Genomic DNA, 15,663 nt, shown 5'->3' on the forward strand with positions numbered 1-15,663 from the left:
GAAGTCCTAGTTTTCCAAAAGTGATGCCTCGAAGAAGGAAACAGTGCAGAAGCACCGTCATCGTCCGATCCTAAATCTTAGGTTTTCACCCTGGAGAAGATTCGCGTTCTCAAAACAATGCCTTCAACAAGGCCAGACCTTGGGTTTTCACCCTGAAAGTTAAGACCCAGTACTCCGCTTGTGCTGCCGCCCCCACTTGCTGATGCCGCTGCCACGAGTCATGAATCACTAAGCAAAATCCTCATCGTCGTGAAGACTCGATCCGCCATTTGTTTGTGTGAACTTTTATGTCATGAACTTGGTTGGTTGATTTGAACTTGGTTGGATGATAATGTGATGTGGCATGATTTTAAACTTTTATGTCATGAACTTGGTTTAGTGATTTTAAACTATGCTATGTCTTGTTTTGATGTTTGAAATATCAACATATTATCTTTAAAATAAACATATTGCAAGCGCGGCTGTTCCCGCGCTGTAGTTTGGCGCGTCTGCTGGAGCGGCGCGCGTAATTTTTTGCAGTGGTAGCTGGAGCCAGTGTCTCGCGGCACGTAAAAACTGCCTATTCCAGTACTATAAACGCCTTTTAACGCGCCGCTTGTTGCGCGGCTGTTGGTGATGCTTCATATAAGCATTAGCCCATGCTAAAACGTTGGCAATCATCGAAACAAGAACCAATATGTTGGACACGGCCAAATAATTGGTAAGGTAGATTTGGTGGCACAGCGCAAAGGAACCCTTGCGTGCCAACACCTCTCTCGTTTTTTTGGCACAACATGCGGATGCCTTGGCCCTTGAGCACTGTGTATGTACGTACCTCTTTTCTATATAATGCAGAAGAGCTGGTCACTCTCCAAAACCAGCTACAGCCTAGAGCTGAGCATTGCATTTGGTGATAGACTGGCGCTTGCTCACCCTGCCATGACGTCCAAGGTAGCCAACAGCTCCGGCAGCGACAATGCGGATGCCAAGCTATCGCCGTCGGGGCTCCCCGTCCGGGAGGTCCCGGGCGGCTACGGCGTTCCCTTCTTGTCGCCGCTGCGCGACCGCCTTGACTACTACTACTTCCAGGGCGCGGAGGAGTACTTCCGCTCCCGCATCGCCCGGAACGGCGGCGCCACCGTGCTGCGCGTCAACATGCCCCCCGGGCCGTTCATCACCGCCGACTCCCGCGTCGTTGCCTTCCTCGACGCGCGCAGCTTCAGCGTGCTCCTCGACGACGCCAAGGTCGACAAGACCGACACACTCGACGGGACCTTCATGCCCTCCCTCGCGCTCTTCGGCGGCTACCGCCCGCTCGCCTTCCTCGACGCTGCCGACCCCCGCCATGCCGCGCTAAAGCGCGTCATGATCAGCCTCGCCGCCGCGCGGATGCACCACGTCGCGCCGGTCTTCCGCATCGCCTTCGGCGCCGTGTTCGACGCCGCCGACGCCGGCCTCGGCGACGGCCCCGTTCAGTTCAACAAGCTCAACGAGCACCACATGTTCGACTTCACCTGCTCCGCGCTGTTCGGCGGCACGCCGCCGAGCAAGGCCATGGGCGACGGCGCCGTGACCAAGGCCATCAAGTGGCTCGGCGTGCAGCTGCACCCGCTCGCGAGTAAGATCATCAAGCCGTGGCTGCTCGAGGATCTCCTTCTCCACACCTTCCGCCTGCCACCGTTGCTGGTTCGCCGTGACTACGCCGACCTGACAGCGTACTTCGCCGAAGCTGCCGCCGGCTTCCTCAACGACGCTGACAAGGCGCAGTCCGGCATCTCACGCGACGAGCTCCTCCACAACCTAGTCTTCACCGCCATCTTCAACGCCTACGGAGGCTTCAAGATCTTCCTGCCGCACGTCATCAAGTGGCTAGCCCGCGCCGGCCCGGCTCTGCACGCCAGGCTCGCCAGCGAGGTCCGCGCCGCCGTGCCCAACGGCAGCGACATCACCGTGTCCGCCGTCGACAAGATGCCGCTGGTGAAGTCGGTGGTGTGGGAGGCGCTGCGCATGAACCCGCCGGTGGAGTTTCAGTACGGCCGCGCGCGCCAGGACCTGGTGGTCGAGAGCCACGCCGCCGCCTACCAGGTGCGCAAGGGCGAGATGCTCTTCGGGTACCAGCCTCTGGCGACCCGCGACGAGCGCGTATTCAAGCAGGCCGGCGAGTTCGTCCCTGACCGGTTCGTGGGCGGCGAAGGGCGGCTGCTCGGGAACGTGGTTTGGTCGAACGGGCCGGAGAACAGCGAGCCGGCGGAGGGGAACAAGCAGTGCCCCGGGAAGGACATGGTGGTGGCGGTCGGGAGGCTGATGGTGGCGGAGCTGTTCCGGCGGTACGACACATTCACCGCCGACGTGAAGGAGATGCCGCTGGAGCCGGTGGTGACGTTCACTTCGCTGACCAGGGCCAAGGCGGAGTGACCTATAGCAGAGCAGTACTGTCCTACTATAGTGCAGCCGGTGCCAAGTGGCGGCAGCGCTGCCCCAATCCACAATAATTGCTAGTGCTACTGGCCGGATGTCTGTTGCATCTCTGGTCAAATCTGCATGATTTGGCTTTTAGTTTGGAATTGCATGTGATGTGCGTGTGTTGGCGATTATGTAAAGTTCTTTGGGGGTGTGATCGTTTGAACTGTCTACCAATAAAAAAGCTCTATTTACATTCATGATTTGCGAGGATGCACTCTCTTCCTTATTTATTTTTGTTTGGTAATAAATATGTAGTGATCTAAACTATTCTAATGGAGTATATTTGTTTATGGAAGGAGTACTAGACTTTGATGATGGGAGACCGGGAGGGGCATCGAGTGAAGATCCACACTTCTGTCATAAGTAACAGGAAAGAGAGATCATTTGTCTAGCGGGGCTAGTACGATAATTTAGCGATCAAACTTGCATATGGAAAACTAGACCAAACGCAGAGTACGTTGACATTTTACAAGAGAGAAACCACACCTCTATTGTTAAAACACATTTATAAGCATGCATTCCACATTACCCACTCTTGTTTTACGTAGCATCTCACAAAGCCTCACTCTTTGCATGCAACCATAAATGTCTTCCAGAACCATGACTATGCCCAAAACAAACTGTGGTTGGATGGTTAGGAGGACAGTGATATTAAACTGTGGCTCATATTATTTTTGGACTTATTTTAGGATTTTCGGCAATGCACGTTTAGTGGGATGAGACGGTCCCATCGACTACGAAGCGTTTGTAGTGACTTCGTCAATCTCAAGATGATATGTCGTATGTATTGTCTTCTAAAAAAAAGAACCACGAGTGTGCCTTTTTGACACAACATTTCACAAATTCACACTTCGGTTCAGGAACCACACCAACGCACTTTTCTTTCTCGGGGGGAAACCAACGCACTTTTTGACATCACATGTCACTGACTACACTTTTAGTTGTAGCTGTGAATATTAGACCTATCAAAACATTTTATATTTTGAAATGGAGGTAGTATTTGATGGCAAAACAGTGTGCATAGTGAAATGCATGATACACTAATTTAATAATATTCGGTTGACTTTTCTTGCGCTAATAATAGTCAAAACAAATTCGGCTATCAAGTTACACGGTCGCTATTTAGCAACTACAAGCACTAGTTGTTGTGTCGCTGCCTATCCAGTAATGGAGTTTCTAAAGACGGCGTAAAGTTGGTGATAAAATGATTGGACATACTTTTTTTAATAGGCATTTACACCACAAAGATCAGAAAAGGATTCGAATAAAAACAAGTACATGAGGAGTAAGTCCGAGACTTTTACAAGGACCCTAAACTTTAATTTGGAAATGCAATGGGTTCAAACACAACTTTCACCCAGATCGAGCCTCGCCGTCGTTGGAGATGAATCACTTGGGTCGACGAGACCTTCGTAGCTGTGACAACATGCCGAGCAAAAGATTACCACACCCTCCCATACGACATCTAGGGCGGGAGAATGAGTCAGTAGCCCACCAAACACAAAGCAGTGGCACAGGGTGTGTTCAAGAATGTGATGTGGTCGAACTGGCCGAAAACAGCGAGCCGGCGGAGGGGAACAAGCAATACTAGGGGAAGGACATGGTGGTGGCGATTGAGAGGCCCATGGTGATGGAGATGTTCCGGTGGTACGATGCGTTCGCCACTGAAATGAAGGAGATACGCTAGAGCTGGCAGTGACATTCACTTCGCTGATGAGGGCCAAGGCGGAGTGACTAACTATAGTAGTGTCAAGTAAGGTGGTGGCATTATTAAGATTAGGATGCCGCAATAATTAGTACCAGCTAATGTGTGTTGCCTGTGGGGGTCTAATTTGCATGGTTTAGTTGCATTTGCATGTGATGTGCTGCCACTTATGTGTGTGCGCGCGCGTGCGCATGTGTTGACGTGCGGTTTGTTGTGTGAGGTTTGGGATGTGGTTTGAACTATGCAATAAAAGGGTGGATTCATGAGTTGCCAGGATGTACTCTCTCCCTAATTGATTTATATTTCGTAAACAAATATTGTTAGGTTTGCTATTGTGGTAGCAATCCTTTTTTTCTCTTTTTCTTTCTCGGTGTTGTGTGACAAGAGAGGCCTTTTATCGAGCGCTCATTAATATCCTTGGGCTGGGTGTTAACTTTCGGCCATCAATATTTACGCAGTGTCTTAAGTTATTTGGGAGCAACTAATTAAGGGTGCCTTGGATGAGCTTTTCAGATGGTGTTCTCATGCACAAAGAGGAGCACTCCCCATCTGACACATGTCATGTGTGGAAAGCATTCTCGGGCGAGAGTTTTTGCTCCATATTTTCTTGGTTTCCCTCTTTTTTTCTTCTTTCTTGATTTTTCTAGGGGGTTTTGTTCAATGTTTCATTGGTTTTCCCAGTTTGTTTCGTTTGCCACCTTTTTTTCTTTTTACATCAATCCAGAGCACAAGCCAGAGTGACCTATAGTAAAGCACTACTGTACTGGTATAGTGCCAAATGGCGGCAGCGCTACCACAATCATCGTGCTACTGGTCGGATATTTGTTGCATCTCTGGTCAAATCTGCATGATTTGGCTTTTAGTTTGGAATTGCATGTGATGTGCGTGTGTTGGCAATTATGTAAAGTTCTTTGGGGTGTGATCGTTTGAACTGTCTTATAAAAAGCTTTATTTACATTCATGATTTGCGAGGATGCACTCTCTTCCTTGTTTATTTTTGTTTGGCAAATATGTAGTAATCTAAACGTTTTTATATTTTTTACATAGGGAGTACCAGACTTTGATAATGGGAGACCAGGAGGGGCATCTAGTGAAGATCCACACTTCTGCCGTAAGTAACACGAAAGAGAGATCATTTGTCTGGCGGGGCTAGTACCATAATTTAGCGATCAAACTTGCATATGGAAAACTAGACAAAACACATAGTACGTCGGCATTTTACAAGAGAGAAATCACACTTCTGTTGTTAAAATACATTTAAGCATGCATTCCACATTACCCACGCTCGTTTTATGTAGCATCTCACAGAGCCTCACTCTTGGCATGCACCCACAAATGTCTTTCAGAACCATGATCATGTGTGAACCAACTTATGGTTGGATGGTTAGTAGGAAAATGGCATCCTAGCTCACTAGGGTTCAAATCCTATTGCTCGCATTATTTTTTAATTTATGTCAAGATTTTCGGTGATGCGTGTTTAGTGAGAGGAGATGTTCCTGTCAACTACAAAGCGAACGCCTACATCTATATTGTGTTCTAGAAAAATCACAAGTGTGCCTTTTTGACACAACATTTAAAAAATTCACACTTTGGTTCAGGAACCGCACCGATGTACTTTTCCTTTTTTTGGGGAAACCAACGCACATTTTTGACATCACATGTCACTAAACTACACTTTTATCTTGATGTGAATATTAGGCGTACCAAAACATTTTATATTTTGAAATCAAGGTAGTATTTAATGTCAAAACAGTTTGCTTAGTGAAATGAATGATACACTAATTTAACAATATTCCATGTTAAAAAACTTAACAATATTCGGTTGAATTTTCTTGCCCTAATAGTCAAAACAAATTCGGTTGTCAAATTACACGGTCGCTATTTAGCAACAACGCAAGCACTAGTTGTTGGGTCACTGCCTATGCAATAATGGAGTTTATAAACAGAGCGTAAAGTTGGTGATAAATGATTGCACATACTTTTTTTAATAGGCATTTACATCACCAAGATCAGAAAAGGATTCGAATAGAAACAAGTACCTGAGGACTAGTCATTGACTTTTACAAGGACCCTAAACTGTAATATGGAAATGCAATGGGTTCCAACACAACTTTCACCCAGATCGAGCCTCGCCGTCGTTGGAGATGAATCACTAGGGTCGACGAGACCTTCGTAGCTATGACAACATGCCGAGCAAAAGTTTACCACACCCTCCCATATGGCATCTAGGGCGGGAGAATGAGTCAGCAGCCCACCAGCCACAAGCAGTGGCACGAGGTGTGTTCAAGAATGTGATGTGGTCCAACTGGTGGAGGGGAACAAGCAATACTAGGGGGAGGACATGGTGGTGGCGGTTGAGAGGCCCATGGTGATGGAGATGTTCCGGTGGTACGACCCGTTCACCACTGAAATGAAGGAGATATGCTAGAGCTGGCAGTGACATTCACTTCGCCGATGAGGGCCAAGGCGGAGTGACTAACTATAGTAGTGTCAAGTAAGGTAGTGGCATTATTAAGATTAGGATGCCGCAATAATTAATATTGTCTAATGTGTGTTGCTTGTGGGGGTCTAATTTGCATGGTTTAGTTGCATTTGCATGTGATATGCCGCCATTTGTGTGTGTGTCTGTGTGTGCGCGCGTGTGTATGTGTTGACGTGCAGTTTGTGATTGTGCGAGGTTTGTGACGTGGTTTGAACTGTGCAGTAAAAGGGACTATTCATGAGTTGCCAGAATGTACTCTCTCCCTAATTGATTTATATTTCGTAAACAAATATTGTTAGGTTTCCTGTTGTGGTAGCAATCCTTTTCTCTCCTTTTCTTTCTCGGTGTTGTGTGGCAAGAGAGGCCTTTTATTGGGCGCTCATTAATATCCATGGGATGGGTGTTAACTTTCGGCCATCAATACTTACGCAGTCTCTTCTGTTATTTAGGAGCAACTAATTAAGGGTGCCTTGGATGAGCTTTTCAGAGGATGTTCTCATGCACAAAGAGGAGCGATCCCCATCTGACATATGTCGTGTGTGGAAAGCACTCTCGGGAGGGATTTTTTTTTGTTTTTTTCCTGGTTTTCCTCTTTTTCTTGTTTTCTTGATTTTCCTAGGGAGTTTTGTTTGATGTTTCATTGGTTTTCCCCATTTGTTTCATTTTTCACCTTTTTTCTTTTTACATCAATCCAGAGCATAGTTCGTGCTCCCATGTGGAGCACAAGTATGCTTCACGCGAAGAGTTATGCTTCATCCCCCAACGGAGCGCAAAGCTAGTACACTTGGAAGCACAAGTGTGCTTCACCTCAATGGGAGGACAAGTTAGTTTACTTAGGAAGCATGTGTTAGTATAATTTGTAAGCATATGTTAGCAGACTTCAGGAGCACAAGTTGCGTCAAAAAAGTTCATCAAAATTTATTAACATGAGGTCTAATTTTAAATATCTCAGCATGAGGAATGCAATGGTAAAAAAAAGTTTGTAATGGCGTCTCAAGAGGAAAATCCCACCAAAACTCTCATGGCAACAATGTAGCGCCCAAGATGCGATTTTATCCCAATCACGTGATGAATTCATGATTGGGAAACAACCACATTTCAAGCACATGGCAAGGTGGATATCATTACAACATACCATGTACTGAATAGATGACAATACAAGATAAAGGCTTACACTCGCCACAAGTTACAACATTCATATAACAATACATCAATACATAGCAACCATCATATAAAAGAGCATGATCCGACTACGAATGAAATCAAACTAAAAAGAAGAACGACATCCACCCTACTAATCCCAGGTTCTCCCGACCCGGAACCTATCCCTTGATCGAAGAAGAAGAATTCCAAAAGCAATCAAGCATCACTCTCATGTCAAATCATCGCATTACCTGTACCTGCAACTGTTGTTGTAGTAATCTGTGAGCCACGAGGACTCAGCAATCCCATTACTATGGGTATCAAGACTAGCAAAGCTTAATGGGACCCTCCGATCAGACTCAGAATCCCATTACCGCGGAGACAATCCTCCATCTCGGGACCCTCCGATCAAACTTGGAATCCCGGTGCACAAGACATTTCGATAATGGTAAAACTAATCCAGCAAGACCTCCTGATGCACCGACCTAGCCTGATAGGAGTCGCACGTATCTCGTTCTCAAGGTACACCGGATGGGTAAGACGTCGGGTTGGCTGAGACCCTGGTTGCCCAGGGGGCGCCGAACATCGCCCAGTTTGGACCAACACTCATGCGGAGCATTGCCCGGGGGTTGATTAAGAGTCCTCGGGTGCTAGCCAGTCCCTATGCAAGTTTTTAGTTGTTATTAGGAAAATGGTAAAACCAATGTTGGGTCTTGCTGGAAGAGTTTTATTCAAAGCGTACTGTGTTAACCCACAAGTATAGGGGATCGCAACAGTTTTCGAGGGTAGAGTATTCAACCCAAATTTATTGATTCGACACAAGGGGAGCCAAAGAATATTCTCAAGTATTAACAGTTGAATTGTCAATTCAACCGCGCCTGAAAGACTTAATATCTGCAGTAAAGTATTTAGTAGAAAAGTAATATGGAAGTAGCGGTAACGGTGGAAAAAGTAAGAGTAGTAGTTTTTGTAGTGATTGTAACAGTGGCAACGGAAAAGTAACTAAGCAAAGATCAATATGTGAAAAGCTCGTAGGCAATGGATCGGTGATGGATGATTATGCCGGATGCGATTCCTCATGCAACATTTATAACATAGGGTGACACAAAACTAGCTCCAGTTCATCAATATAATGTAGGCATGTATTCCAAATATAGTCATACATGCTTATGGAAAAGAACTTGTATGACATCTTTTGTCCTACCCTCCCGTGGCAGCGGGGTCCTATTGGAAACTAAGGGATATTAAGGCCTCCTTTTAATAGAGTACCTGACCAAAGCATTAACACTTAGTGAATAGATAAACTCCTCAAACTATGGTCATCACCGGGAGTGGTCCCGATTATTGTCACTTCGGGATAACCGGATCATAACACATAGTAGGTGACTATTGACTTGCAAAATAGGATTAAAAACTCATATATATTCATGAAAACATAATAGGTTCAGATCTGAAATCATGGAACTCGAGCCCTAGTGACAAGCATTAAGCATAGCAAAGTCATAGCAACATCAATCTTAGAACATAATGGATACTAGGGATCAAACCCTAACAAAACTAACTCGATTACATGGTAAATCTCATCCAACTCATCACCGTCCAGCAAGCCTATGATGGAATTACTCACGCACGGCGTTGAGCATCATGAAATTGGTAATGGAGGAAGGTTGATGATGACGATGGCAACGAATTCCCCTCTCCGGAGCCCCGAACGGACTCCAGATCAGCCCTCCCGGGAGAGATTAGGGCTTGGCGGCGGCTCTGTATTGTAAAACGCGATGAATCCTTCTCTCTAATTTTTTTCTCCCGAACGTGAATATATAGAGTTGGAGTTGATGTCGGTGGAGCCTCAGGGAGCCCTCGAGGCAGGGGGCGCGCCCAGGGGGGCGTCCTGCACCCTTATGGACAGGGTGTGGGCCCCCTGCTATTGATTCTTTCGCCAGTATTTTTTATTAATTCCAAAATGTGTCTCCGTTGATTTTCAGGTCATTCCGAGAACTTTTATTTCTGCACAAAAATAACACCATGGCAATTCTGCTGAAAACAGCGTCAGTCCGGGTTAGTTCAATTAAAATCATCCAAGTTAGAGTCCAAAACAAGGTCAAAAGTGTTTGGAAAAGTAGATACGTTGGAGACGTATCAACTCCCCCAAGTTTAAACCGTTGCTTGTCCTCAAGCAATTCAGTTGACAAACTGAAAGTGATAAAGAAAAAACTTTTACAAACTCTGTTTGATCTTGTTGTTGCAAATATGTAAAGGCATCATTCAAGTTTTCAGCAAATATTATGAACTAACCATATTCACAATAACATTTAGGTTGCATATTTACTCATATCAATGGCATAATAGACTAGCAAGCAATAATAATAAATCTCGGATGACAACACTTTCTCAAAACAATCATAATATGATATAACAAAATGGTATCTCGCTAGCCCTTTCTGAGACCGCAAAACAAAATGTAGAGCACCCCTGAAGATCAAGGACTGACTAGACATTGTAATTCATGGTAAAAGAGATCCTGTCACAGTCATACTCAATGTAAATTAATAGTAATGCATGCACGTGACAGCGGTGCTCTCCAACTGGTGCTTTTTAATAAGAGGATGATGACTCAATATAAAAGTAAATAGATAGGCCCTTCGCAGAGGGAAGCAGGGATTTGTAGAGGTGCCAGAGCTCGAGTTCTGAAACAAAGATAAATAATATTTTGAGTGGCATACTTTCATTGTCAACATAACAACCAAGAGATCTCGATATCTTCCATGCTACACACATTATAGGTGGTTCCCAAACAAAATGGTTAAGTTTATACTCCCCCACCTCCAACAAACATCAATCCATGGCTTGTGTGAAACAACGGGTGCCTCCAACTAACAATAATCTTGGGGGAGTTTTGTTTGCAATTATTTTGATTTGAGCATGGGACTGGGCATCCCTGTTACCAGCCATTTTCTCATGAATGATGAGCGGAGTCCATCATCTTGAGAATAACCCACCTAGAATGGAAGATATAGACAGCCCTAGTTGATACATGAGCCGCTCGAGCATACAAAACAGAATTTCATTTGAAGGTTTAGAGTTTGGCACATACAAATTTACTTGGAACGGCAGGTAGATACCGCTTATAGGAAGGTATGGTGGACTCATATGGAATAACTTTGGGGTTTATGGAAGTGGATGCACAAGCAGTATTCCCGCTTAGTACAAGTGAAGGCTAGAAAGAGACTGGGAAGCGACCAACTAGAGAGCGACAACAGTCATGAACATGCGTTAAAATTAATCAACACTGAGTGCAAGCATGAGTAGGATATAATTCACCATGAACATAAATATCGTGGAGGCTATGTTGATTTTGTTTCAACTACATGCGTGAATATGTGCCAAGTCAAGCCACTCAAATCGTTCAAAGGAGGATACCGCCCTATCATACCACATCACAACTATTTTAATAGCATGTTGGCACGCAAGGTAAACCATTATAAACTCCTAGCTAATTAAGCATGGCATGAGCAACTATAATCTCTACTTGTCATTGCAAACATGTTTCATTCATAATAGGCTGAATCAGGAATGATGAACTAATCATATTTAGAAAAAACAAGATAGGTCGAGTTCATACCAGCTTTTCTTATCTCAGTCAGTCCATCATATATCGTCATTATTGCCTTTCACTTGCACGACCGAACGATGTGGATAATAATAATAATAATGCACGTGCATTGGACTAAGATGGAATTTGTAAGCATTTAATACAAGGGAGAAGACAAGGTAATATGGGCTCTTGGTTAAATCAACAATAATGCATATGAGAGCCACTCAACAATTTCATCAGGGTCCTCTCCTCTCGACCCCCAAGGGAAAAGAAAAGAAATAAAACTATTTACATGGGAAAGCTCTCAACAAGCAAAATAAGAACGAGAAATCTTTTTGGATTTTATTTTAATTACTACTACAAGCATGGAAAGTAAACTAGCTAAAAGTTACAACTAATTGTTTGATTTTTCTTAAGGTTTTTCTAACACACAAGAAGAAGGCCTAGAAAAGAAAATAAACTAGCATGGATAGTACAATGAAAAAGTATGAGCACTGATAACTGGCGTGAGTGTGTGAACATGAATGTAATGTCTGTGAGAAATACATACTCCCCAAGCTTAGGCTTTTGGCCTAAGTTGGTCTATGGCCACTGCTGGCCTGGCGGATATCCAAAGTTGTAGCTGGGGTCGTACTGAGATGCAGCAGCCACTGCCTGACGAGCTGCGGCTTGGAGGCGAGCTGCCTCCGTCCTCCTCTCATATTCGTTCGCTTCCTCCCTGGTTATAACATATCTACTTTTTGCATGAAAGTCAAAGAAAAAGTAGGAGCAGGGAGGGAAACATGGACAGTGCACCGTCTGATAAAGATTAGTTGGTACTGGAGGAACTGTTCGTTCCTCTCAAGAAATTGATGGCGAACCATAGCATAATAATCTAGGTAAGCAGGAGGCCAACTCCATATCATTTCCATGTATGGGTATATTAAGATAACTAGCTAGACGAGTTGCATAAATTCCACCAAACAAATCTCCACTTATATTGTTGTGATGCAACCTTTGTGCAACAATGGCCCCCAAGTTATATTGTTTATCACCTAATACTGCACTCTTGAGGACACTAAGATCTGGAACGCACATGTGACAAGCCTTATCTTTACCGTTAATGCATCTACCAATAAAGAGAGCAAAATAATGTACGGAAGGGAAATGAATGCTCCCTATGGTAGCTTGTGTGATTTCTCTAGATTCCCCCACAGTAATACTAGCAAGAAAGTCTTTATATTCAGATTTGCGAGGTTCACTAGCATTGCCCCACTGCGGGAGTTTACAAGCAATATTAAAATCTTCTAGGTCCATGTATATGATTTATCATAAAGATCAAATAAAATAGTGTGAGAATTGCGCGAGGATGTAAACTTAAACCTCCTCACAAAGGAATCAGTTAGGTAGTGGTATTGCCGGTACTTATCTGACACGAAGTCCTCAAGATCAGCATTACACGCATATGCGTCAAATTCATCCTTGATGCCTGCCTGGACCATAAACCCCCCTGACGGCCATTCACAAGGCCGCACTTGAGCTTCCCTTGGTGGTTCGTCGTCCGACTCACGTATCGCAAGCCTCGGTCCTTACTTCCTTGAGGAACCACCTTGGTAGATTTTTCTTCCTGTGAAAAATTTCTGAAATTTTTAGTGACTCAAAATAAAAATAAACCAAACTCAACAAGGTTGATAGCAACTACTCCTACAAGTGCCTAGAGGCCATATCATGCATTAAAACTACTTTGGACCACATAAATTTAACATGAAAGCTCAAGAGCAGGGTCACCTTAGCAGCAAAAATTTGCAATAAATAAAGCACTAGAACAAAAAATAATTAGACCATTGGAGGAGTCGCATACCAAAGAACAATCCCCCAAAGCAGTTTTGTGAATGAAGCTTTGAGCAGGGAGATCAAAAATGGCATCAAGATGAGCTAGAACTCGGGTTTGAGCTATGGGAGGATTTTTTCTGGAGGAAGACGAAGTGTGTGGGTGCTGGAATAAGTGGAGGGGGTCCACGTGGGGTCCATGAGGCAGGGGCGCGCCCTAGGGGGTGGGCGCGCCTTGGAACCTCGTGGCCACATGGTGGGTCCCCCTGCTGTGTTCTCAGTGCCAGTAATTCTAAAATATTCTACAAAAATTCATATATCATTTTCAGGACATTTGGAGAACTTTTATTTTCAGGCTATTTTTTTATTGCAAGGATAGTTCAGAAATCAGACAGAAAATACTATTTTTTCTTTATTTAATCTAAATAAAAAAAAGTAAAAGGAGGGTACAGAGAGTTGTGCTTTCTAACTTCATCCATCTCATGCTCATCAAAAGGAATCCACTAACAAGGTTGATCAAGTCTTGTTAACAAACTCTTTCCGAATAACATGAAACCAGATAATTTTCGAATAACACTAAGTTACCTCAACAGGGATATGCATGTCCCCAACAATAAGAATATCATATTTCTTCTTGATAGTAGGAAGAGGGAATTCAAAACCTCCAATAGTTATCGTTGAAAATTTTCCAATAGAATTGATACCGTGGACTTGAGTTTGTTTCCTCGGAAAGTGTACCGTATGCTTATTACCATTGACATGAAAAGTGACATTGCCTTTGTTGCAATCAATAACAACCCCTGCAGTATTCAAAAAGGGTTTACCAAGGATAATCGACATACTCTCATCCTCGGGAATATCAAGAATAACAAAGTCCGTTAAAACAGTAACGTTTGCAAACCACAACAGGCACATCCTCACAAATACCGACAGGCATAGCAGTTGATTTATCAGCCATTTGTAAAGATATTTCACTAGGTGTCAACTTATTCCAATCAAGTCTACGATATAAAGAGAGAGGCATAACACTAACACCGGCTCCAAGATCACATAAAGCAGTTTTAACGTAGTTTCTTTTAATGGAGCAAGGTATAGTTCGTACTCCTGGATCTCCCAATTTCTTTGGTATTCCACCTTTGAAAGTATAATTGGCAAGCATGGTGGAAATTTCAGCTTCCGGTATCTTTCTTTTATTTGTAATAATATCTTTCGTATACTTAGCATAAGGATTCATTTTGAGCATATCAGTCAAACGCATACGCAAACAAAGCACTCAAAATCCTCATCATCCTTTTTCTCGGATGGTTTAGGAGGAAAAGGCATGGGTTTCTGAACCCATGGTTCTCTTTCTTTACCGTGCTTCCTAGCAATGAAGTCTCTCTTAGCATAACGTTGATTCTTTGATTGTGGGTTATCAAGATCAACAGAAGGTTCAATCTCTACATCATTGTTATTGCTAGGTTGAGCATCAACATGAACATCATCATTAACATTATCACTAGGTTCATGTTCATTACCAGATTGTGTTTCAGCATCAGAAATATAAATATCATTGGGATTCTCCGGTGTGTCAACAACAGGTTCACTAGAAGCATTCAAAGTCGTATCATTTTTCTTTTTCTTCTACTTAGAAGGACTAGGTGCATCAACATTAGTTCTCTGAGAATCTTTCTCAACTCTCTTAAGGTGACCCTCAGGATACAGAGGTTCCTGAGTCATTTTATCCCCTCTAGTCACAACTCTAATAACATTATCATTTTTTCTTATTATTTAATTCATTGAGCAAATCATCTTGTGCTTTAAGCACTTGTTCTACTTGAGTGGTAACCATAGAAGCATGTTTACTAATAAGTTTAAGTTCACCTTTAACTCTAGACATATAATCACTCAAGTGTACAATCATATAAGCATTACGTTTCAATTGTCTACCAACATAAGCATTGAAGTTTTCTTGTTTAACAATAAAATTATCAAACTCATCCAAGCATTGGCTAGCAAACTTAGTAGATGGGATTTCACCCTTATCAAATCTATAGAGAGAATTTACCTTTGCTACCTGTGTCGGGTTATCAAGACCACGTATTTCTTCAATAGGTGGTAAATGTTGGGTTTCGTAGTAATTTCAAAAATCTTCCTACGCACACACAAGATCATGTGATGCATAGCAACGAGGGGGAGAGTGTTGTCTACGTACCCAACGCAGACCGACTGCGGAAGCGATGACACGACGTAGAGGAAGTAGTCGTACGTCTTCACGATCCAACCGATCAAGCACCGAAACTACGGCACCTCCGAGTTCGAGCACACGTTCAGCTCGATGACGATCCCCGGACTCCGATCCAGCAAAGTGTCGGGGAAGAGTTCCGTCAGCACGACGGCGTGGTGATGATCTTGATGAACTACAGCAGCAGGGCTTCGCCTAAACTCCGCTACAGTATTATCGAGGAATATGGTGGCAGGGGGCACCGCACACGGCTAAGGAATAGA

The 15,663-nt window shown here is 43.9% G+C and overlaps 1 protein-coding gene across 1 annotated transcript; it reads left to right on the forward strand.

Annotated features, from left to right (window-relative positions):
* Positions 1 to 813: 813 nt before the first annotated feature.
* LOC119316659 (allene oxide synthase 4-like) lies at positions 814 to 2,639 on the forward strand. Its single transcript, XM_037591018.1, has one exon. It carries the CDS (start codon positions 829 to 831, stop codon positions 2,392 to 2,394), a length of 1,566 nt encoding a protein of 521 aa, XP_037446915.1. The 5' UTR covers positions 814 to 828; the 3' UTR covers positions 2,395 to 2,639.
* Positions 2,640 to 15,663: the final 13,024 nt, after the last annotated feature.

Source organism: Triticum dicoccoides, chromosome 6A (assembly GCF_002162155.2).
Source record: "Triticum dicoccoides isolate Atlit2015 ecotype Zavitan chromosome 6A, WEW_v2.0, whole genome shotgun sequence".
Taxonomy (NCBI): domain Eukaryota; kingdom Viridiplantae; phylum Streptophyta; class Magnoliopsida; order Poales; family Poaceae; genus Triticum; species Triticum dicoccoides.

Coding starts and splice junctions, on each gene's coding strand:
- LOC119316659 (XM_037591018.1), top strand. CDS start 829: ATGCAGAAGAGCTGGTCACTCTCCAAAACCAGCTACAGCCTAGAGCTG.